The sequence below is a fragment of the Octopus bimaculoides genome, chromosome 15 (genome assembly GCF_046866305.1).
Source record: "Octopus bimaculoides isolate indiv1 chromosome 15, ASM4686630v1, whole genome shotgun sequence".
NCBI lineage: Eukaryota > Metazoa > Mollusca > Cephalopoda > Octopoda > Octopodidae > Octopus > Octopus bimaculoides.
In genome coordinates this window covers 27,001,915-27,027,628 of record NC_142942.1, presented here as the reverse complement: position 1 = coordinate 27,027,628, position 25,714 = coordinate 27,001,915, and the positions used below count along the sequence as shown (strand labels likewise).

General features: G+C 39.5%; 2 protein-coding genes across 4 annotated transcripts in view; one reads left to right on the top strand and one right to left on the bottom strand.

Annotated features, from left to right (window-relative positions):
• The window catches only part of LOC106881644 (SPRY domain-containing protein 3), a 360,055-nt gene that overhangs the window by 110,290 nt on the left and 224,051 nt on the right, over nucleotides 1-25,714 (bottom strand). For all 3 annotated transcript variants that reach the window (XM_089363629.1, XM_052973458.2, XM_089363628.1), the window contains exon 5: nucleotides 17,272-17,419. In XM_089363629.1, coding sequence (XP_089219755.1) covers nucleotides 17,272-17,419 — 148 coding nt within the window. The remainder of the gene's footprint in view (nucleotides 1-17,271; nucleotides 17,420-25,714) is intronic.
• LOC149132452 (uncharacterized) lies at nucleotides 22,266-25,043 on the top strand. Its single transcript, XM_089363993.1, is given in 1 exon segment — nucleotides 22,266-25,043. A coding segment is annotated over 1 exon segment (2,397 nt). The 3' UTR covers nucleotides 24,663-25,043.

Below are 25,714 nucleotides of genomic sequence, written 5' to 3'. Positions count from 1 at the left end.
CATAGCATCTACTTATCAATACCACTGTCACTGTCAGAGGATACTTATCATTATGGAATGCTTCTTGGATGCTCTTAAAATTATCCCTTAACACTTTTAAATATAAATGAGTCAACCAAAAAATGTAATGAAAAGGTTGAAGGATGATTTACTTGTGAAATTTTATTGCACTTTATAATGGCAATCAACCACTATATATACAAACTGAGTACATGTCACACCAGCACTAAACTAATTCAGGCACTCCAACACACACATATAAAAACAAATGATAAAAACCACAGATCAAATTATATAACCCATATCATTCAACCTAAGATTAAAAGGAGAAGTTGATGCATACAAAGTACAGGAATTTCCCACAGTAATGGAAATTCCATTACTTCACCATAATGTGTAATTAATTTTCCCATTGATTTTCATATCATAAAGTAAGAATATATTCTAATGGATTTCTTCGAAAAACGACAACAAAAAACAAGTGACACAGCCACATTTAAGCATGAAAATAACAATTTCTAAACATCTACAGTACAACATAGATATACACAAAACCATTTGAAGAGAAATACTTTAAGGTATAAATGAGAAGTTCAATATTATACAGAGTACATTCTAACCACAAATGAGGTGGACCAATGGGTAAGGACTGTTATGGAATGAGAGTTTAGTGGAAAGTGGGTTATACATCTTTAGATGTATACCTGACTTTCCTACTATAAAATTAAAGAATATAACGGAACGCTGAACTCCAGACCATCAACTTAAACAACACTTTATTTAGGTGGTAAATATATACATCTTTAGTTCTTGCTGTTACAGCTTCTGTGTGTATGTGAGCATAGTTGTTGGGACGTGGGTATGTAGTTGCAAGCGAAGCTGTCGAGTGTAAGTCCGAAAGATGTAGAGAGACAGCTTATCACGTCCATGCTCATGGTCGGCCGACCGTAAAAGAGATAGAATTAAGCGGGAATGCTTGCTTGTTTAATTCCACTCATGCGTGAGACTACGCATGCGCACGGCGTTACTACAGGGCTCCCTCGCCAGTGCGAGAAACGCACGATAAATGAAATCTGCTAGAACGCCTGAGGCAGGATGGCCACTGAAAACCACCCACAAGAATGTAGCACAAAACACACACAAAGAAAAATTAAAGAAATGAAATGTACGCTCGTGTGATACATGCATGCAATGTACAAATGAAATGATAATGACAAAACAACCGTGATGACAACCGTCCAGGAAACTGGAATCACGCGATGTAAAAGTCTGATTGTTTGTTTTCCCTGAAAGGAAAGAAAATGTATGAGTGCACAAGTGTGTGTGTGAGAAAAAACACAGAACATAGTAAAAGTGTCTGTAGAGAAAAAATCCAGTTCGTACAAGAGTCCCACAAGGAGATAGAATGTCCGTACTCAGGAAGTCGTGGTCGGTGAGCAGAGCTATAGATGAGCATCAGATGCTAGTTGTGACCGTTTACCTGGTACGGAATATTCTATGAAAGTTTACACAAGGAAAATTTGGTCTGTTGATCGTGAGTGGAAAACATCCACTCTAACAGAGTCGACAAAACCGAGTGTGTTGATATGGTGTGTCCCTGGTGGTGGGGTTGTTGGCGCACGACATTGTGGTAGACAGTACATTGATGAAGACGTCGGCGCAGGAACTGCTATAGCTGTGTTCTGTATGTGTGGTGGTAATGATCTGTTGAAACTTGGCGACGTCGGGGGGAATGCTTGTAGTTGGTAGTAGTAATTGTTGTCGTCACGGTGGTAATTTTGGTTGGCGCACGACGCTGGTGGCGAAAAGGTTGTTTGGTGATGAGTGTTTGAAGAGGTACGCTTTTACAGAACGATCGACAGACAAATCTCTGTACGACCATTAGCGAAAACCTCGAAGAAAAATTTTCTTAACCCAAGATGAAAGAACAACCGTGCGAACTCAAAAAGGAGAAATGGTGACGAATGGAATAACAGAGGACTCCTTTTATTTAAACGTGTCACACGGTCGAACACCAAAATATATATCAAAGATGATATACAAGTAATTACGTTATACTACGAACATTAGTGAATTCGTAAATACCAGTAATGAGACGATAGAAAAGACAACCGTATGAAATGAATAACAAGAGTTATTGTGTAGCATAAAAAATGTATGTGTATGTGAGAGTGTGAATGCGACATATAAGAACATAATAAAAAACAGGCCGTCTATATGTATGTGAGAAATCACAGCAGAAAGAAAGTCAGAACACGTAAGAGTTTTATACCAAGTTTTTTTTTTTGAGTACACAATTGGAAAGTCGCAGGCTGTAATTCTTGTCTGTTTTTCGTGAGTGGAAAACATCCATTCTAACAGAGGCGAGAATAAAAACCACGCTTGTTGAGTCGTGTTGACTATGGTTGGAGATGTTGGTCATACGTAGTTCAGTCTCCATGGCCGTATTTGTTCTTTAGTCGGTGTTCACCAGTTATAAGTTGGTAGTCCAGAATTCATGCTGCGTTTTTTCTTTGTCGGGGTCACCACTTTAGTGGAAAGTGGGTTATACATCTTTAGATGTATACCTGACTTTCCTACTATAAAATTAAAGAATATAACGGAACGCTGAACTCCAGACCATCAACTTAAACAACACTTTATTTAGGTGGTAAATATATACATCTTTAGTTCTTGCTGTTACAGCTTCTGTGTGTATGTGAGCATAGTTGTTGGGACGTGGGTATGTAGTTGCAAGCGAAGCTGTCGAGTGTAAGTCCGAAAGATGTAGAGAGACAGCTTATCACGTCCATGCTCATGGTCGGCCGACCGTAAAAGAGATAGAATTAAGCGGGAACACTTGCTTAATTCCATGCATGCGTGAGACTACACATGCGCACGGCGTTACTACAAGAGTAACTGAGATGAAGGCCACTATATTTCAGCTTATAGTTTATTAGTACTGAAATCTACTTGAGAGGTGATGAAAATTGTTTGTTTGTTTATAGCCCATCATTTTTTCTTACAGCTCAGTGCAAGAGCTGTGATCATTGTAAACTCCTCTTCCAATTTTTATGTTACATGCACATTTAGGATTATCAGTAAAAACTTACATATATTCCCCTTTAGCAATATTCTTTTGTAGTCAATTCAAGTGGAGTTGGTAGCATTTCCATATTTTCAGTTTACACTTGTTCTAAGAGTATCAGCTCCTTGACACTAGCAACTCATTATGAATTCTTCAAACTCTACATCATTTGTAAGAGTCACAATATCTTCCAGAGTTTGATGCAGACCTTCTGCTTGTGGAAAATTTGTTAAGTCATGGATACAGTCTGGTTAAATATTTTTGCAAGCATTTTTCAAAGAGATAGTGGAATCACTGGCTATATGAGAAAAAAGCTTCATATGTGGTAGATGCACTGAAGCAGAGTGTACAAGCATATCTGAAATTGAGTCTCTTAAATGCTCAGATAGCTCATTAGAAGTAGTTGATAGCTTCTGTTACCTATGAGATGTAATTATCAAGGGAGGTGGCTGCTCTGAAAGTATAGTTGCTAGAGTAAGAACTGGTTGGAGAATGTTTAGGAAGCTACTACCACCATTGACAACAAAGATCTTTTCCCTAAGAATGAAGGGTAGATTGTATCATGCTTGTGTATGCAGCACTGTAGTGAGATATGGGTATAGAATGCAGAGGATTTAAGAAGACTGGAAAAAAAAAACAAGGTGAGCATGCTCTGTTGGATGTACAATATGAAAGAATTAGCAGAAAAGTGTTGAGTGAAAAATTGAGTATAAAAGGAATCAGATGCCGTGTCCAAGAAAGAAAACTGCACTGGTATGTGCAGTATATGATGTGTATGGATGAAGAGAGCTGTATAAAGAAGTGTAGTTGGCTTAATGTGGCTGGAACCTGCAGAAGAGAAAGACCCAAGAAGATATGAGATGAAGGTGAAAGCTGACCTGAGGACACTGGTCCCAAGAGATAAGATGACAAAGAATTGGGATTTCTGGTGATATGAGGTTCTCAAAAAGATTCACTCTCATCAGTAAAACTGATACCTGGAAGTGCTATGTTTTGGGTTCAATCATTACAGTGACTCCCTCCCCTCATGCATTATGCCTGCCTCTTCCCCACTGGCTTCACAGACTAATCAACCATATCAAACCTGTCTTGTCCTTCCTTCCCCTCTCCAGCAACTGTATCATCTTTACTACTCCTGCTACTTGTTGCTCCTGCTCTTCTACATCCCTCTGTCTTCCCTAGCCCCTGGCTCATTTCAGCCACCCTTCAGTCCTAACCACTTTAGTAGTCTGCCTCTCTACCCTCATTCACCTTCCCATACAGTCTTGCAAACTATCCATCACTTCTACTCAGATTGGGCCTTGTGGGGCCACCTCTAGATGGCCTCACATTATCTAGGTCTTGTAGCTTCTACTGATCATCTCTTTTTCTTCTCACCTCTGTCACTCCCTCTCATAGTAATCCCCTTAGCATGAAGCTAACCCCCATGATTTCCCCCAGGACTCAATGCCTTGTGAAGTGCATGATGACTTTAATGGTGCACATGGCATGAAAGAAAAGTATCCAGTTTATGCTGTAAAGTGGTTGGCACTAGGAAGAGTATCCGGCTATAAAAACCATGCCAAAGCAGACATTGGAGTTCAATACAGTCCTTGGATACATCAGATCCTATCAAACTGTCCAAACCACAAAAGCATGGAACATGGATATTAAATGGTAATGATGATGATGATGATTTTCAAAGTTAAGAGTTTTATTTTATCCTACGACTCAATTATGCTGTCCACAACATGTTGAATTTCTGTAGTTCTTTTTTCCCCTGACAATCTTTCAAAAGTTGTTTGAAAGTTTTTTTGATAATAGGCCTTGCAGTTAGCTATCAGAATTAATCCAATAGCTGGAGAAAAGAAGTTGTATTCTTGGGGATATATTTCTTCTCATTACCAGTGCAAATTTCCAAAAGAATGCTTTGTTGAAAATATTGTCTGACACTCTACCTTTTACAGCAGGACAAAAAAAATATTTAAAAAAACCCCACTTGCCTTGTTATTTGAATACTAAATCTGAGATAAATTAAACTTTGCATGACCCTTGAATTTTCAGTAATACACAAATAGAAACATTAATTTCATATATTTCATATTTAATTTCATATCACATAATTTTTGGAAGCTTTAAATCTTGGTGTTGATTTTTCATCTTGAGAAATGAAAGTTCTAGCAAGTATGAACATCTATAAAAGTGCTGTTTTGTCAATACTGTATTCTTGCTCTGGTGTGTAGCAACCTTTAGCAAAGGCTTTTTTCAGTGGCTCAGGATAATTAGTAGCAGCCTCTGGATCAGCACTGGCAGCTTCACCAGTCATTTTTGATGTTCTGCAAATTCAAGCACTTCTTAAACCTTACTAACCAGAGAATGTTTCACTCATATTTTCTGCAAATCGTCATACAAACTTTTGGCTCTTTATATTTACCATCAATACACTTTATGCTCACCAGGAAATGAGATATGTTCAACATGAATACTGATTAAAGAATTCAGAGTAAGTGCTTGACAGGCTAAGAGACACAAGACAATTTGCAGAAGGAAGATATGAAAGCTAAAAGAGCAGTCTAGTTATTATAGGTTCAGAGTATCATAATTGATGTATATGACAAGAGGAAGGAGATAGTGGCAAATAACACAGAGAATAACTGAGAGTTAACACAAGACAACCTGCTGAAGGTAACAAATCAGATCTGTGGCTGGGGCAAGGTTTCAGCCAGATGGAACGTGAAATGTAGATAGAGCCATAAAAGCTAAGAAACAGGATTGAGAATACTGGAAGTGAGAGGGCAGTAGATAACACTATCAAGTAGCTAGAAGAGAAGCTACATATCAGATATACTTAGTAAGACAAAAGGAAGAAAGTAAGAGGTTTGCACATTCTGTAATCAGAAGTCTCAGGTGTCTTACACTGCAAGGCAGTTCACTAAAGAAAATCATCATGTTGGTAGAAGTGTGCACAGAAATGATAATGGCACTCTTGTTCTCGCACCACACAGGAAGAGATCTATGAAAGGTAATTGAATGAGGAGAATACAAAAGGTAATAGAGAGGATCTGTTGAAAGTAGGTATCACTATAGAATGCCATACAATGGAGACAAGCATAGTTTGAACATGCAAAAACACACTTTTTGTTTCATCATTTTCATGTCAAAATAAATATTCTCCAAGGAAAATTATATATCATTTGAAATTCTGGATGTGAGCTTTCTTTTCATATAGTGTTAATTAAAATGCAACAGTTACAGATCATGTCAGGGTCTCTCAAACACCCTGGTATTTCCACGGATTTACAAAGTTTGTAATGTATCTTTTTTTTTTACTGTTGAATGGTAGCCCTCATTCTAGTTCAATGCGCTCAAGCGCCATAACTCAAATTGTGCTAAAAATCATCCTATCATGAAGAGAAAAGTTTTTCACTTTATTTTGATATAGAAACCAATGGGAAGTAGGTCAGATAATTGTTATGAAATATAAAAGTTAAAATTTCATTGTTAATTTTCATTTAGAAAAGGACATATTTTCTTCAAGATTTTTATATTATAAGAAAAAAAATTTCTCAAGAATTTAATGTGGTCATCAGTAATTCTGGTCATGATATAGCAAAAAAAGTGCAAAATGAGTAAAGAGGGAAGCATACTAACCCCACTTGCCAAACTGACATATTTGCACACAGCAAGAGATCAAACAGAACACAAATCCAAGGCTTCAAATTTTGAGTTTGAGCCAAGAAATGGACAAACTAATTACTAAGTAAACATATTTCTACAAAAAAAAAAAATGCACTAAACTGAGTTTAATAAATTTCTAAGAATGTTTTTTCATAAAAAGTCTATCCCCATCATCATTTCCAAGACTGTGATGCAAAAAAACAAATAAAGAAAAAAGGAAAAATGCCTATCAAAACAGAAAATCCAACTTATGTGGGTGTCCTGATCTAAAATTCTTCCATTTTTAATAGTTCATTAAAATTTTATTGAAATGTTGTCATGTTCCAAAATCTCAGGATTTATTTAGTTCCAAACCAACTACAAGTGTGCCAAAACTCAAGTGCCTGCTCTGTAACTTGTACTTTTGGATTTAACTAGGCCTGAAAACACTGTGAAATTGACTGTGACATAACAAAATAGGCTTTACATAAAATATTTTATATAAAAATTGCCAAAAAAAAAGATGTTTCCTTTCCAAGAACCTGAGAAAAATAGGCAACTGCTATACCATGGTCACTATTAATTTGTGTAATATGAAGATGATTATCACCTTAGTTTCAAAGATATGACATCATAAATATGTCTAAGTATTCAATTAGGCAAGATTTCGACCATTTCGCTGATCATTCAAATTGTCATATTTCCTAAAATATTCACCCAAATTTCACAAATGAGGTATCAAACTTTTCTTTTTTGATGCTTTCCAAGAAAAAGTACAATATTTTCAAAAATTCATTGTGATACCTACTCAAAGTAGACCCCCCCAAAAAGAGACCATCCGCTAAAATTAGTTATAAGGATATGAAAGCTGGGAAGGAAGCTGGTCTGTAAGGTTAATTACAGAAATGCTTAAAATATCTGATGATGTAGAGTATATGCTAATCACTTGCCTAGTCAATCAGATAGTACAGGAAGGTGTCATACCCAATGACTGATGTAGCGGTATCATCATCAACTGTTACATGCACAAAGGAAAAGCATTTGAGAGAAGCAATTACAAAGGCATAAAATTGTTAGATAATGGTATGAAAGTTATAAAATAATAATAAAGCATTTATTGATATCCTACCATCTCAGATTTATATCACAGAGTATCATATTTGGAGAATTTTGTATCACTGTGACATTTGGAGATCACTGTAATGCAGCAGGATAAACAATATTTTTAGTTTTCCCATTTGGTGTGAGTATGAAGAGATTGTTGTCATTTCCAACTCTGGAACAACCAGCATAGAGCTGACCCTGGGAAAAGCACTGCTGCATAAAGTGAAGTCCAACAATTTTGAGTGATTGTCCTTGACTCTTGTTAATTGACACTGCTAAACTAACTCTTACTGAAAATCTCTTAATTTAAAGGGCATGTCTGCTGGAATCAGTGGAATTCTTAGAATAAACACATTTCCTCCCTTCCCTTGCCCAGTGAGAATTGTTGCCTCCAAAAGATACCTAACAATCAGTCTTTGAGGGATCCAGATTTTTCAAAATCATGATTGGAATCCTTTCTTCAATGTTAGTTTGTAAGAAGGTATTCCAGGAAGATCCAAAGAGTTAAGAAACTCAGTAGTTATTATTACAGTGTATATATACACTCCTTTCAGATACACAGGTACACACACAGACTCACACACCAACACAAAAACACACACACACACACACTCTCTCTCTCTCCCTCACTTTTCCCTCCATTCCTCACCCTCTCTTACTATCCCATATATCTCTCTCTCCACCCCTACACACTCAATAAAACTATATACAGAGACGGCATCGCAAGGTGAAATCAAAAATTTGAAAATCCTACACGATTAGGTGAAAAGCGCTTTATATGATTTATAAAACATGTGACATATTAATAAAAATCTGTAAATGTATAACCATCCAGATTTCTGAGTACCTTAATTTTTTTCTATAATATAATTCCTGTACATCACCTCCAAACCTTCTAATATATATACATCATCATCATCATCATCATCGTTTAACGTCCGCTTTCCATGCTAGCATGGGTTGGACGATTTGACTGAGGACTGGTGAAACCGAATGGCAACACCAGGCTGCAATCTGATTTGGCAGAGTTTCTACAGCTGGATGCCCTTCCTAACGCCAACCACTCAGAGAGTGTAGTGGGTGATTTTACGTGTCACCCGCAACGAAGGCCAGTCAGGGGGTACTGGCAACGGCCACGCTCAAAATGGTGTATTTTATGTGTCACCCGCACAAGAGCCAGTCCAGGGGCACTGGCAACGATCTCGCTCGAAAATCCTACAAATAAGCAGTGAAGAAGCTAACCTCCTATTCACATTCAGAAAGTACCTCAACAACTATAAATCACCAGGTGACCCTTCTCCCATCTCAAGTACTGCTGGGTCTTAATGGCTCATAGTAGTGTGGGCCCTATGATCATAGATTTATTGAATCGGGGCAAATCAGGGGCTAAGCAACAACATCAAATAATAACATTAACATCACCTTAGGATCTTCTGTCATTTTATTCTCAAGGGGATCTCTTGGTGTTGTCTTTTTGTGCATACCTGACGGACTGTAAGTATCTTGAGAGAAAAGTTGAACCTAAGAAGCATCAGTTGTGGGGTGCAAGAGAGACGATTGTGCTGGTATGGACATGTGGGGAGAATGGATGAGAATAGCTGCGCGAAAAAGTGCCACACCCTAGCGGTTGAGGGAACCCGTGGAAGAGGCAGGCCCAGAAAGACCTAGGATGAGGTGGTGAAGCATGACCTCCGAACATTAGGCCTCACCGAGGCAATGACTTGTGACCGAGACCTTTGGAAATATGCTGTGCGTGAGAAGACCCAGTAAGCCAAGTGAGATCAAAATCCAAGGCCTCTGCCAGGGATGTAGCCAGCCCACTTACATGTAACATTCCTTCATTGAACACTAAACTTCGCTTGCGAAGACCTGTTGAGGCAAGTGAAATCAAAATTGAACTAAATTTGTAGACTGGCACCCATGCCAACGTCTCTTTCATTGAACACTAAACTCGGCTTGCGAAGACCATTTGGGGCAAGCAAAAGCAAAATTGTGATGGCACCTGTACCAGTGGAGCACTAAGAGCACCGTCCGAGCGTGATCGTCGCCAGAGCACGAGCTGTCTGGCTTCCATGCCGGTGGCATGTAAATAGCACCATTTGAGCGTGATCATTACCAATGTCACCTTGCTGGCACTTGTGCCAGTGGCACGTGAAAAGACATTCGAGCAAGATCGTTGCCAGTACCGCTAGACTGGCTCCTGTGCAGGTGGCATGTAAAATACACCATTTCCAGTGTGGCCGTTGTCAGTACCTCCTGACTGGCCTTCGTGCCGGTGGCACGTAAAAGCACCTACTACACTCTCAGAGTGGTTGGCGTTAGGAAGAGCATCCAGCTGTAGAAACACTGCCAAATCAGATTGGAGCCTGGTGTAGCCAGGCTTACTGTTTGTGTTTGTCTCCTATCACCACTTGATAACTGGTGTTGGTGAGTTTACGCTCATGTAACTTAGTGGTTTGGTAAAAGAGGCCAATAAAAAAAGTACCAGGTATAAAAAAGAAAGAATTAGTGTTGATTTGTTTAATTAAAATTCTTCAAAGCAGTACCCCAGCGTGGTCACAGTCTGATTACTGAAAAAGATAAAAGAACCACTAAATCCCTTAGTAAAAGTTTTAGCTAAGGGAGGTAACTCTTGTTCACCTATCTCAGTAATACTATGACACTGAAACCTCTTGCAGCCACTTTACCTGCTAGAATAGCAATCCAAATGCTTTTAAATCAGATCTTAATGCTAGATGTTCCAGAACCAAATAAAGGGTAGATTTTCAATCCTGGGATCATCCTCATTCCAAAAAGGTATGTCTACATAGAACAAATGTAGACTAAGATACAAGGGTCCCAGATAGCCAGACAGAAGTTTGCTTTTATTAATATAATTGTATACTATTTAGTTGCTGGTACATCCAATACTTTGTATTTCATTGTGGGCTAGTAGTTAAAGTGTTGGGTTCACTAATTCCTGGACTAAGTGATAAGTTGTATCTTCCTTGCTCAAGTGTACTCAACTGAAAATTATTACTACTTGCTTCAGCTGTGAAATACCTAATGCTCTACTGGGTTAATGTTGTGAAGGCCAATAAGGTCTTATCACAACTAAATAGGTCTTATCACAACTTATCACAACACAATAGACACCTAAAATAATTAGTAAAAAGCATGGTACATCCTTCCATGTCACTTTTGAGTGATGGCTGTGGTTTTATTATATCTGATATAAAATACAAAAGGATTCTTATATCTACAAACAGTTGCAAGTATGGCTGTGGTTAAGAAGTTTGCTAAAGCATATGGTTCAGGGTTCAGACCTGAACCATATGGTCGTAAAGCAAACTTTATGAAAAGTGACAAGCTTTTGTACAAGGCAAACATTTTGACTGACCCAAAATGATTTCATCAGTAATTAGGTAAAGATAAAATAGAAATTAATGCAACAGCAAGATGAATATAATAGCAAAGGAATCACTACAGAGAGGATTGTTCAAAACAACAAACACTATAACTATACAATTGTGCAAGAAGCTCAAATACTACAAAAAAATACATAACTGAAAGGCACTAAGAATTGATAAAATAGCAAAACTTCTGGTTAAAATAATTAACACATAACAGTATCCAAAAAAGAACAAAAACAAACAAAACAAAAAACTCATTAACAAAACAATAAACTCTAGAAACCACAGTCTGCTTCCTTACAGCTTACAAAGACTTAATTGTAATAACATCATGAAGGATAATGTTTAGAAAAAAACTACTTATTTCTAGAGGAACAAGGGATGCTGCAGAGACTATAAAGATCAATTACTAACAAACAAAACTCCAAAGAGAAGAAGGGTCTTCTAAGCATGCTATAGATTGACTACCAGAAAGTATCTGACAGTGTCTTGGAAACATTGGCCATGTGTAAGTTAGAACTAATATTACCAATAATAAGCAGGTGCATTGAACACATGAATGAATAGTGCAAATATAAGCAAAGAAAGGAATTATCAAAACTAATCTTATGTCTATTAAAAAAAAAAAGAATATTCTAAGTGGATACCCTTTCTCTATTCCTTTTCTGCTTGGAATTAACATTAATAAACATTAAACCAGACAGGACTTATAAACAAATGCTATGAGAGAACAAACATCTTTTGTACACAAGTAACCATAAGTTGTACACTGCAAATGAAATACAAATAAACACTACTACAATCAAGACAAAAATTTACTGGAGTAATTGATATGAGATTTGGTCCAGGACCACAGCTCTGTCAAATACACACCTGCTCACTGTCAAGGAAGCACAGGAGACCTAGCCTCAGTGCATGTCTGCACATCAGCAGTCATAGCATGCCCAATCCTCCATTCAGCAAGTGTTGACAACAATAGCATGCCTGACCAGTGGAATGTGTCCTTTTTAGAAAAAAACAGAAGAGTGGGTGCTCCAGTTTGGTCAGGTGGCAATACATAATGGAGGCGATATATGCATTCACCACCTCTGCCCAACTTTCCTGAAATAACTTTCTCTCAGCCCATTTCTAGGTGAGATTAACCACCCTGCTAGTCATCTTGTCCCAGTTCTTCTCCACCTGGAGGTCCAGGTCAAACCAGTCCCAGAGCAATTTAACAGGTCTCTCCATCCGGTGTCCCACATTATTGGACAGCATGGACTGGAAACCTTGTGCTATCTAATAGGGCTATTAAGCCTAGGATTGCTTCAACAATTTGCTGATCCACCTGAATTAAGAACTTCATTCCTGACCCAACTGGTTGTTTTTGCAATCTCTGTATCTGCAGAATACTGGTTTTCTCTTCTATATCGAAGAAAACTGCTTCCACCAATGCACAAATGTTGATTTCTGAGGGCACATTTATTTTTATTTTAAAGACTTTTCAGTCAAGGAAAATGGGGATGAGGATCAATTCATCACTCATTAGGGTGGTTGTTAAGTGCTTTTTGGCCTCATCCACCATGGCAAACCTCACTTCTACAGTTCCATATTTCTTTCCCCTGGCTATATATATTTTGGGTTTCCAAATTTGTCAAAGACATTTCTCTGTCTGCTGGTATGTCACCTGCTCTATTGTTTTGCCTCTTGCTCCTATGGTTTTGTATAGGACTGTGTGCAAATTAGTTTCTTGTTGGACAAACCTAGGCATACATTTCACCTACATTTCTCCAACATATATTTTGCATTTTTTAAAATAAGAATAAACAACATAGGAGATTTTTTATAGGAGAACAAACATAAAAATGCTCCACATCTTAGACTATGAACTTGGTCCAATAGGAGGCATAATTAAATTGGTTCCAATATCGATAATATGTAATAGCAGAATAGCGACAATGAAAAACAGCAGCAGCTGCAGCAACTGTTATATCTTGAATTAGAAGAAATTATTACCAAATAATTGTAACAATTATCCTGGACAGGACACTTTGTCAAAGTCCAGCATAATCCCACAGTAAATTATCATCATCATTATCATTTAACATCCGTTGTCCATGCTGGTATGAGTTAGATGGTTTGAGAGGCTGCACTGGATTCCAGTTTGATTTGGCATGGTTTCTACAGCTAGACGCCAACCAATGAGAGAGTAATAGGTACTTTTACATTCCACCAGCATGGGTACCAGTTGTGTGACATCAGTATCTACTATGACTACAATTTCACTCAGCTTGATGGATCATCCTTCTCAAGCACAGTATATTGCCAAAAGTCTCAGTCATTTGTTATTGCCTCTGTGAGGCCCAGTGCTTGAAAGGTGCTTTTTACGTGCCACCAGCATCAGCCACATTGCCTCTGTGAAACCCAACACTTGAAAGGTGCTTTTTATGTACCACCAGCATTAGTGCCAGTTACGTGACATTGACAACAGCCACAACTATGATTTCACTTGGTTTGCTGGGCCTTTGCAAGCACGGCATAATGACAAATGTCTAGGTCACTAGTCATTGCCACCGTGAGGCCCAGCATTCAAAGATCATGCTTCACCACCTCATCTCATGTCTTCCTGGGTCCCCTCTTCCACAGCTTCCTTCCACTGGTAGAGATCGGCACTGCACACAGCTATCCACATCCATACACATCACATAACCTTACCAATGCAGTCGTTTCTATTGCACACCACATCTTATGCCTCTTATTCTCAACTTTTCTCTCAAGATGTTTTACACTCTGTTGTGCATGCACACTGACACTGCACATCCAGTGAAGCATACTAGCTTCATTTCTTTCAAAACTATGCAAGTCCTCAGCAGTCACAACCTCTGTTTCACTGCCTTGTACCATGTCTGTTTGCACACTGGTCATAATCAATTGAGTAACCAAGTAAAACTGCAGTGGCACATAAGACACAACACAAAAGTAAAACATTTTAACATAGAAAGGACAGCCATGTCAAATAGTCTTCATCACGTAACTATCACATTGAGTGAAATAACATGCAATACCACTATAATAAACAATGTATGACACTGTGTAGGAAGAATTTCCTTGTTTATTCTATTACTTTGTCTAATATCAATAAGAACCATGACACTGGTATTAACATTAGCTTCAACTGATGACAAGATGTCATCAACCATTGGCTGTTTGCAAGCTGGTCTTCTGATCACCTGGACTTGGTCTTGCTTCTGGTTTTATTTAAAAATTTATCCTTTCATTTTCTTCATCAGAGCACTTTCTTATTTGATCATTGTATACTATCAGGTCATCCCATAAGTTCTGTCTGAATTTTGAATAAAGAAAACAAGTGATCAAATGTTATATTTAATTGAAATTTAATCATCAATGTACTTTCCCTGATTATCTATGACTTCCTTCCATCTATTTACAAGCTTTTTAGTCCCATCAATGTAAAACTCTTTTGGTTTCAAAGTGAAGAACTGTCAGTTTCGACCTTCTCCTGACTTGCGAAATGATTCTGTAAACTATGAAACAAATGGTAGTCTGAAAGAGCAAGGTCGGGAAAATAAGGTGGATGAGGAATTTTTTTCCCAACCAAGCTCTTCGATCTTCTGTGATGTGATCTTTAAAGTGTGGGGTCGCGCACTGTCCTGATGAAACATCACTCCTTTTCGATTCACTAAAGTGGGCCTTTTTTTCTTCAAAGCTTGGTTCAAATGCTCTAATTGCTGACAGTAAACTTGAGCATTGATTGTTGCATTAGGTGGTAACAATTCAAAGTGAATTACTCCTTTGCAATCCATTTTTCCCATGAAGTTCCCTTCTTGGTTGTGGTTGAGCTTTTCCCCTTTTACCAAGCCACTGTTAATAATGTTTAACATTTCGATAGAAGATCCATTTTTCATCACCAATCACAAGTCTATCCAAAAAGGGTGAAATGAGTTCGCAAGAATGGAGAGAAGGGCAGATGTCAACTCGGGATTTGCAGTTGCTTTCGGATAATTCATGAGGCACCCATTTTCCAAGTTTAGGAACCTTTCCAGGTTGTTGAAGATGATGATGAACAACTGTATGGTTTGAACTAAGCTTTATTGCCAATTCTTCAAATGATAATGCAGGAGTTTCTTCAAGTAATGCCTCAAGGAGCCTATCATCAAACTCAACTGGGCATCCTGTTCGATCTTCATCTTGAAGGCTGAATTTTGCAAACCATCTTCTGCAAGTTCTTTCATTCAAGCATTCTTTCCCATAAACTGAGTGTATGTTTCAAGTCGCTTCGGCTGCAGAGTTACCTTTTTTTGTACTCATGAAGCATTATGTGCCTCAAATGCTCTTTGGATACTTCCATGTTATAAAAGGTTTTAATCAAAGAAATTTTTATTCTATTATTCTGTAAAATAATATTTAATTAGTTTAAATGTACACAAATGCATAAAAATAATTTTTAATTCCATTAGACATTCTAAAATACTATTAAATTTCATCCAATTTTAAAAAAGGTAAAATCGGACAGAACTTATAGGATGACCTGATAATAATGTTCTGTCATTCTTCACCACCAATGATATATTTCTGTCCTTCTGTATTAGATGTCAAGTTTTTACATGTATTAAGCTTACAAGCATACCACAAAGGAACATTAATGTCAAAAGAAATTGTTAAAGGTGATCTCTGACATCCCATTATTGCTGAAGGGCTTCCCTTTCTTCTGGCATGGGAAGTTAAGCAATAAGTGAATAGAATCTTGATAAATAGGCACCAAAGGAACCAACTATTCTAGAAAAAGCTCTAACTTCCATTTTCAAAATCTATATCACTCTTTCAACCTATGTTCTGTGATAATTCTTTTAGTATATTATTATTAGCATTTGTAGGAGCCAAAGTAAAATTATTAATCCTTTTAAACTGCTGAATATGGCTAACAACATGGCAGCATCTTTTCCTGAAACTGCATGTGTTTTAATATTTTGGAGTGATTTGTAGATTTGATAAGTCATCAATTATTTGCATTTGTATTAGGCCACCTTTCAGCAGATAATCCTTCTAACTTCAAGTTATCAAATTCATAAAAATATGCAGCTTCTCTCAATCTTTCATAATCTTTTCTACTCTAGGCACAAGGCCTGAAACTTTTGGGGAGGGGGTCAGTCGATTAGATCGACCCCAGTGCACCACTGGTATTTAATTTAAGGCAAAGTCAACTTCGGCGCAATTTGAACTCAGAATGTAAAGCCAGACGAACTAATATTGATGTACTGGTTCTGATAACATTTACTTTAACCAACTTCTTTGGTTTCATTGAGGACATAATTGTTTCTCTGTCTGTGAAGTGCATCAAATCCAACAATTTAGGGTACACTTATCACAGAAACTCTTTCAATATTTTCAACCTCTCCTTTAGAGATGAAGAGAATAATTATTTTTGTACCACAGCAGAGTCCTTAAGCTTCTTTGTCTTAATCTTAATCAGGCTACAATCAACTCAAGATCAGACAGTATTAATTCTCTAAATCTGTTATGTTATTTTAATTAGAAGTTATTATGACCAAATAGACTGTAGCTCCTGACAGAAATCCATTAATGTGATTCCACAGCAAAGTTTTTATTGAAGTAGTCACATACAGGCCCTTTACTTCCACTGGCCTAAATCAACTGAATAACTATGTGAAACTGAAGTTGCATGCAAGATATATGAGGGGAAATGTTCTAGATATATAAAGAGCAGCTATGTTAAATAGTCTTCATCACATGACCATCAAGTTGGGCCACATGATACTGTCATGGAAACACATGCAACACTACTACAATAAAACATTAATACAACAACTACAACAATGTGATGAGTCTTCTTGTTAGTCTTTTTCCAAGCATTTCTATCCTACAACATTTAACTTACATAGAGCTAAACTTCATCCCAAATATAGCTAATTAACTGTAGCAAATTTTTATCACTATAAGAATTCATTACACATGTACTGTCCATCCACATGGTATATCAATGCTAGTACAGTCAAAGCATTTGCACTAAGACAATTTTTATACTCAGTTGTTTTACAACATCCAAAAGTTTACCTCATCTCCATTTCTGGTGAAGAAAACTTTCACAAGAGGGCGTACACCACTCACATCAGTTTGGTCAAATTTTATACCGCAGCCAATTCTGTCACCAGTCAAGCATTTTGAACCAAATGGCCGGCCAATACCACAAGACTTGTATAACCTGTAATAGTGAAGAAACTAGAACATTTGAAAATATAAAATTTGTGTCAAACGAAGAAGGAATAACCAACATATATTTGTGTGTATAAAATAGTGTCAAGTTTTTAGGAAACCATGTTCATTACTAACTGGAACCACTACTCTTTACAAAATACCTCATACCAGATACTTAGATCGAGGTGGATTCATTAATACTGACATTTTGAGACAATGCATCAAAATAAAACATTTAGAAGCCAGTGTTTTTTTTTATCTTTTACCTTTTACTGGTTTCAGCCCAGGGCTGAGGTCATGCTGGTGCACAACCTGTTATGCAAAAATTTTCATTTTATTTTCAAGTACTGTAGATTTTATTTTTTAGTTTTCAAACTCTTAAAATTATGTTTTCCTGAACTGAAAGTGAGAAGGAGAATTTAGATAGAAATTTTTAAAATTAAATTTTAAATTAAATTTTTTCTACTCACAGAAGTTTTACAAATTTTCAACACTGATGTAGCTTTGTATGATGACAACAAAAATCACATTCTTTCTCTGACGAAATTAATAATAAAAAATGTAGCACATCTTTAAATCTATGCAATTTTAAATAATCAAAATTCTCCACCACTGACATACTGGAAGTCATATTGTCTGATTCCAATGGATCAGCATTAACGCTATCCATAATTCCTCTTAGAATTGTAATTCTGTTTTTGTATTCCCGAGTGAAGACTCTGACTACAGTCTATTTTTGTGTGAAAGAGTTATGAATCAGCAGCCTTATGACACTTGATTACAAAAATCATTTAGACAACTGTAGATCTACTCCACAATCCCTTAAGGAAAGTGGTCCCCCATAGAATTGTTGAAATTGATGAAACTGTTTTTGAGGCAAAAATATAACAAAGGTAAAATGTTATTTGAACAATGGGTTTACATAAGAAATATTTCTTTATGTTGTACCTTCTTAGGAGTGTGACACATTAGAAGGGTGCATTCAACAATCAATTATTCCAGGAACAACAATATACAGTGACTGTGGTCACTGTATATTGTAATTCCTGGCAGAGATATTAGATTACCATTTTCCAGAGATACGTGGCTACTATTTTCTGCACAGAATGGCAAACTTACAAGATGGCATCCACATTCAACAAATGGAATGCATTTGGGCCAATTACTTGTTTCAGTCATTTGAATGTGGCCATGCTGGAGCACTGCCCTTAGTCGAACAAATCAACCCCACAGTTTCTGTCTACCAAATCCACTCACAAGGCTTTGGTTGACCCAAGGCTATAGTAGAAGACACTTGTTCAAGGTGCCACGCAGTGGGACTGAACCCAGAACCAAGTGGTTGGTAAGCAAACTACTTACCACACAGCCACTCCAATCTTCAATAAACTTGTATCTCTGTGAGTTCATGTGGTGCTGCTGGTACAAATGTGTAACCAATTCAAAAACTCACACTGCATAGTAGAATTTCATTTATGTTTTCTTCCTGTTTAATCAAGGCACTGTTTGAGGTTGCATAACATTTTAGTTATATTTCACTAAATTCTTTTGATTTAAAAAAGAAAATTCAAGCTTTCATAATGTTTTGATTTTCTTGTCATTGACCTCTGGATAACAGCAATAATGTTAAAGATGTTCCCATGGAAACAGATAACTGCAACTATGGTATATCAGCAATGGAGGTTTCCAATTCACTAAAATTACATAACTATTGTGTGGACGCCCCCAGACGATAAGTAGGCTAGTCCAATACATATAAATAGTGGATGTGATAGCTAGTTGTAGAAGTGTCGCGTAGAGCAAGCCGGAGCCGCCGGTAGACTAGACGTTGAGTTCTGTTGAGTTGAGTTGTCAGAAGTGAGAGTTCGGTAGTTGAGTAGAGGTACATTAATTACAAAGCCATGCAAATCCAAACGTGCAATATAACAGTGGCGACAAGGTTTCAAATAGTACTGAAATGGAAGAGTTACTGAAAGCAGTTGTAAAACAACAAGAGCAGCAGCAACTACAGAAGTTAACAGAATTGTTACTGCAGTCGAGAAATATGACAGAATCATTTTCAGTGGACGGTGTTGCAAATTCCATCAAAGAATTTCACTACAAACCAGATGAAGGAACTACTTTTACTGCATATTACAGACGATATGAAGACATATTCTGAGAGGAATGCAAAGGATGGTCTAATGAAAGGAAGGTAAGACTTCTTTTGCGAAAGCTTGCTTCTCAGGAACACGAAAGTTTTTGTAACTTTATTTTGCTGAGAAAGCCCACAGAATTGTGTTTTGATGAAACGATAAATATTTTGACAAATATTTTTAGCGAGAAAAGTTCGCAGTTTAACATTCGGTGGGAATGTTTAAATTTAAAGAAAAACGAGTCTGACGATTTTGTAACATATAACGGTATGGTTAATAAGGCTTGCGAAAGGTCTAAGCTGGAAGAATTAACTCCAGATATGTTCAAGTGCCTAATATTCGTTAAAGGGCTGGTGGCAATAGAAGACGCAGAAATTAGAAAAAGAATATTATCAAAGCTGAATCAAGATGTGAAACTAACCTTCCAGAAAGTGGTTGAGGAATACCAACAAACAAGAAACCTTCAAGACGATACAAGAAAAATAGAAGACAATAATAAGAATGTACAAATGTGTAAATAAAGTACAGATAGAAGAAAATATATAAATTCAAAATGGTGCTATGGTTGCGGAGACCGACATTTGAGGAAAGATTGCCCCTTTAAAGATAAAACATGTTTTAAGTGTGGTAAAATTGGGCATATACAGATGAAATGCCGGTCAAAGAAAATTGTAAAACCAAAGAAAGTTTACTCAACAAAAGTAAATTATACCATACAAAATCGAAAATTTGTGTTGGTACAAATAAATGGTTTTCAGACAAAAATGCAATTAGATACCAGTTCAGACATATCGATAATAAATATGGCAACATGGAGTAAGATAGGCAGGCTGGTGTATAAAAAAACTACTAGGATAGCTCATGGTGTGTCAGGGGAATGAGTTCAACTCTTGGGCGAAATTTCACCAGAAATAAAACTTAAAAACATGACGCGGAAAAGTAAACTAATGGTATCTAATAATACAATGAATCTGTTCAGGACAGATTTAATGGAAGAATTCAACCTGTGGGATCTACCACTAAATACACTATGTAATAAAGTGAATGTGTCACAGTCTGTGTCAGAGAAAGCATCGGAAAAATTGAAATTAAAATTGAAAAAGATGTACCCTGATGTGTTTTCGAAAGAACTCAGTACGTGTAAAAAAATCAAAGTAAAGTTTGAGTTGAAAGAAAATGCGGTGCCGGTATTCAAACCGAAAAGGAATGTACCTTTTGCAGCATTAAATCAAGCCGAGAAAGAATTAAAAAGATTGGAAGACATGGAGGTAATTGAAAAAGAAGACTACTCTGAGTGGATGGCTTCTACTGTATATGTGGTGTTATGGGCTGTGATGAACTGTGTGTTGTTGGTGGAGAGAGATGAGGCAAACGGAAGTGAAGCCAGACCGGAAGTGCCAGACTGGAAGGGTCAGACGGGAAGTCGGACATACGCGGTCGAAGGCCAGCATGTGGGGCAGTCAGAAGACAGACAGCTTACAAGGAAGACGTGTTTTGATCTAGAGTGATTGTTTACTCTGCCGCGGTTTACAAGGTAAGGTCCAACGTTTCATTCTGTCCTTTTGCTTCTTGTCTTTTTCCTCCATCACATCACAAGCTATTTCAGCCCATAAAAAAAAAAATTATGAGTGTAGTCCAGATTTCGAGCGATATGATTAAACCGTTTTGCGGTAACACGGACGTGGTCATGTGGCTAAAAAAGATGAAGCTGGTTGCAAAGCTCCACAGGATAGGCGACTTGGCAAGCTTTCTACCACTGTACTTAGATGGACCGGCGTTGGCGCTATTTTTAGAGATGGAAGAGAGGGACCAAGTTAGCGCGGAGAAAATAGAAATCTGCTTGATGGAGGCCTTTGCAGAAGGAATGTTTGAAGCGTACGCTCGCCTGGGGACAGCGAAGTGGACTGGCGAACAGGTCGACGTGTTTGCCAACGAACTTAGGAGATTGGCTAAACTGGCGGGGTACGAGGGAGAATCGCTAGATCGGACAGTAAAGTTGGCATTTGTGACTGGTTTTCCTGACCACATGTCGGTCGAATTGCAGAAACTGCCAGACGTGAACGCCATGCCCATGGCGGATATAATAACGAGGGCCCGCATGTTAGTTTTGTGTTGTAGATCGATGCCGTTGGCTGCAACAGCAAAAGGTGGCTGACCAAGGAGTGGTGGAGAGGGGTCGAACAAGGAACATGTGCGACCGTTCAAAGGACAGTGTTTCCGGTGTCAGGGCCTGCACATGGTACGAGACTGCAAGTTACCCAAGCCTGAGGTCATTTGCTACCGTTGTTGAGAAACAGGACATATAGCCAGCGAATGTCTGCAGGGAAACGGTCTAAGGGAGACTACTGCGCCAGTGGTCATCCCTTTGGATCAATAAAGGCACGTTTTTTTCTACCCGTGGTTGAGGTGCTGGTGGAGAGGAAGATGTCGGGAGCCCTCGTGGACACAGGCTGTACAACGACCCTGATGACTCCGGGAGTGGTAGAGACGTGGAGTGGAGAAAGCAGTGTGAGGGCAGTCGACGGAAGAGAGGTATGCTGTGAAGGCATTACTGATGTGCAGATTGAGGTGCAGGGAACAAAGCTGACGCTGCAAGCAATTGTAGTTGGCCACTTGGTGGATGAGATTGACGTGGTGATGGGGATAGATGCAATCACCCGTTTAGGAGGTGTCACTGTCAACAAGGCCGGTGTGACTTTCGGGGTCGCGGGGAAACCGTGTATGGCGACACCGTGCATTGGTGAGAACCGCGAAGAAAACTATGATGCACACACCATTGAAGACCAGGATTTTCGTGCCGCCTTCGATGGCCAAAGGTGGACAGTGGAGTGGCACTGGAGGGGAGAGCCCCCGACGTTAACAAATAAAGTGGGCTGCTACCAGCATACTATGAAAGGAGATGCCAGAAGTGAGTTCGAGGGGGAGGTGGAGCGGTGGATTAAGGAGGGAATATTGATCCCTTGGGAAGAAGAAGTAGAGAGCGGAGTCCTGCCGCTGATGGCGGTGGTACAGCCCACAAAACATAAGGTCAGACCAGTGCTTGACTTCCGAGAGCTGAATGACCACATCTCATGTCATACTGGCGGCGAGGCCACAGATGTCTGCGGGGACACCTTGCGAGAATGGAGGCAGATGACAGGGGCCTCCACGATTGTTGATTTGAAGTCGGCATACCTGCAGGTGCATGTGGCTGAGAGACTGTGGAAGCATCAGCTTGTCAGGTATAAGAGCCGAACATACTGTTTGACCAGGCTGGGGTTTGGGCTAAATTCGGCGCCAAAAATTATGGCAACAATTCTCAAGGTCATCCTGGGAAAGGTGGACAGAGTAAAAAGGGCCACCAATTCGTACATCGATGACATCCTTGTGGATGAAACCATAATGCCAGCAACAGAGGTCATAGGCCACCTGAAGAATTTCAGACTGGTCGCCAAGCCACCAGAGGCCATGGAGGGAGGCGCTGCACTGGGCCTCAAGCTACGGAGAGACAAGGCCGGTGCGTTGGTGTTTCAGCATGGGAACGAGATCCCCGAACTGGGCATCAGCGTGAGTAGATGGGAACTGTTGTCAGTGTGTGGGAAGCTGGTGGGACACTACCCGGTTGCAGGATGGCTCCGGACAGCATGTAGCTTCATCAAGAGACGAGCCAAAGGAGCAAAGTGGAATGACAGAGTCGGGGAGAAAACAACCGACATGATGCAGGAAGTCTTGGTCAGAGTGAGAGCAGAGGATCCAGTGAGGGGCAGTTGGTATGTTCCCAAATCAAAGAGCGGGATCGTTTGGTGTGGCACCAGTAGCATCGCAATAGGGATTGTCTTAGAAATGGGAGGCACGGTGGTGGAAGATGCAGCCTGGCTCAGGAAGATGGATGACTGCAACCATATCAATGTGGCGGAGTTGGATGCCGTGCTGAAGGGGATGAACCTGGCCTTGAAGTGGGGGCTGTGCACCATCGAAATTAGAACCGATTCAGCCACTGTGCTTGGTTGGGTGATGGCAGTCATCACCAATGAGCGGAGGGTGTGAACCAAAGGGGCCGCGGAGATGCTGGTAAAGAGCCGATTGGGAATATTGCGTGAGCTAACCGCTGAGTTCGATCTGAAGCTGAGCGTGATTTTTGTGCCTTCCGAAAAGAACAGGGCAGACGTCCTAACCAGGGTAAAGCGAGCCTGGTTGCAGGTTCCAGAGGATGCGGAGCAGGCTGTGGCTGCAGTATGCTGTCTGAGTGACTTGGAGTTGAGGAGACTGCATACCATGCATCACATGGGAGTGGACAGGACATTGTTCCTAGCCAGGAAAGTCGACTCCGAGGTAACGAGGCGGAGCGTGCAGAGAGTGGTTAGCAGCTGTGACAGGTGCCAGTCTATTGACCCTGCTCCGATCGTACATGAGGCGGGAAATATTCCAGTGGACCACAACTGGAAACGACTGGCAGTGGACGTAACACACTACCGGCAGGGGACGTACCTCTCAATGGTTGACTGCGGACCGGGACGGATGGCCATATGGAGGGAGATAAAGACGGGGACTGCAGAGGAAATCGCGGGAGTATTAAATGGGATATTCCTGGAACGAGGCCCCGTGGATGAGCTGCTGCTGGATAATGGCACTGCATTTCACTCGGAGGTGCTGAAAGAAATGCTTGATGGGTGGCAGGTCAGCCGCTTCTTCAGGGCGGCATACCGGCCAAGTGGAAATGGAGTGGTGGAAAGGCATCATCGTACCATCCGCCAATCGAGGCCGTATTTTGGTACAATATGTCGCCCAGGTCAGGACAGGCTGAGGAGTCGGTGCCACACAGGGCAATATTCAGGTACGAGTGGAGGCATCCATGTATTGCATCAATGCGACTCGGTGGGAGACGAAGAGCACACCTTCATGCAGATCGGGGTAGAAGTTTGGGTAAAACCCCCAAATGCACGGTATACATCACAATGGGGGAAAGGAACTATAACCTCCATCAATTCAAAGAACAACGTCTCGGTCGATGGTATGCCACGCCATGTTTTGGATGTGCGGAAGATTGTCAGTGCTTCAGAGGATGGAACCAGCAGCAGTGGGCAGGATGATGAAAACAGTGCGCCAGGAACACAGGCCAGTCCCGGGGTCGCACAGTGACCACAGAGGGAATGGCACCCCCCTCCCTGGTTGGCTGATTATGAAACCAATTAAGGTAGTTCGGGAGCGAGGAGTGAGTGGGAGAGCCGGTTGAATGATCTATAGATCGGGGGGGGGGGTTATGGGCTGTGATGAGCTGTGTGTTGTTGGTGGAGAGAGATGAGGCAAACGGAAGTGAAGCCAGACCGGAAGGGCCAGACCGGAAGGGTCAGACGGGAAGTCGGACACATGTGGTCGAAGGCCAGCATGTGGGGCAGTCAGAAGACAGACAGCTTACGAGGAAGACGTGTTTTGATCTAGAGCGATTGTTTACTCCGCCGCAGTTTACAAGGTAAGGTCCGTTTCATTCTGCCCTTTTGCTTCTTGTTGTCTTTTTCCTCCATCACACCACAGTATATATAAAAAAGAACAACAAAATAAGAATATGTGTGGACTTCTCAACTGGTCTCAATGATTGTTTAAAAAAATACAATTATCCGCTTCCAAACCCAGAAGAAATATTTGCTAAGTGCAATGGTGGGAAATTTTTTTTCAAGCTGGATTTGTCAGAGGCGTACCTCCAATTACTGGTAGATGAAGAATGTGCTAAAGTATTAACAATCAATACTCATAAAGGTCTCTACTGTTACAAAAGACTGCCATTTGGAGTTAGGTCGCACCAGCAATATTTCAGCAAGTGATGGATACTATGCTAGCAGATTGTGAGTTCGCGGTCCTATACTTGGATGACATATTGATCAAAAGTGAATCGAGGGACCAACATATTGAACATATAAACAAGGTTTTCAAATGAATAAGCGATTATGGGTTTAAAGTAAATGAGGATAAATGTGAATTTTTCTTGACAAAAATAAAGTACTTAGGACAGGTTATCGATGAAAACGGACAAAAACCGGACCCTTCTAGGATCAGCGCGATAAAAAAAATGCCTGCTCCCACTAACAAAACAACACTACAAGCATTTTTAGGTCTGGTAAATTATTACCAGTTGTACATACCTAAAATGTATGAGTTAAGAGCTCCATTGAACAAGTTATTAAAGAAGGACTTGA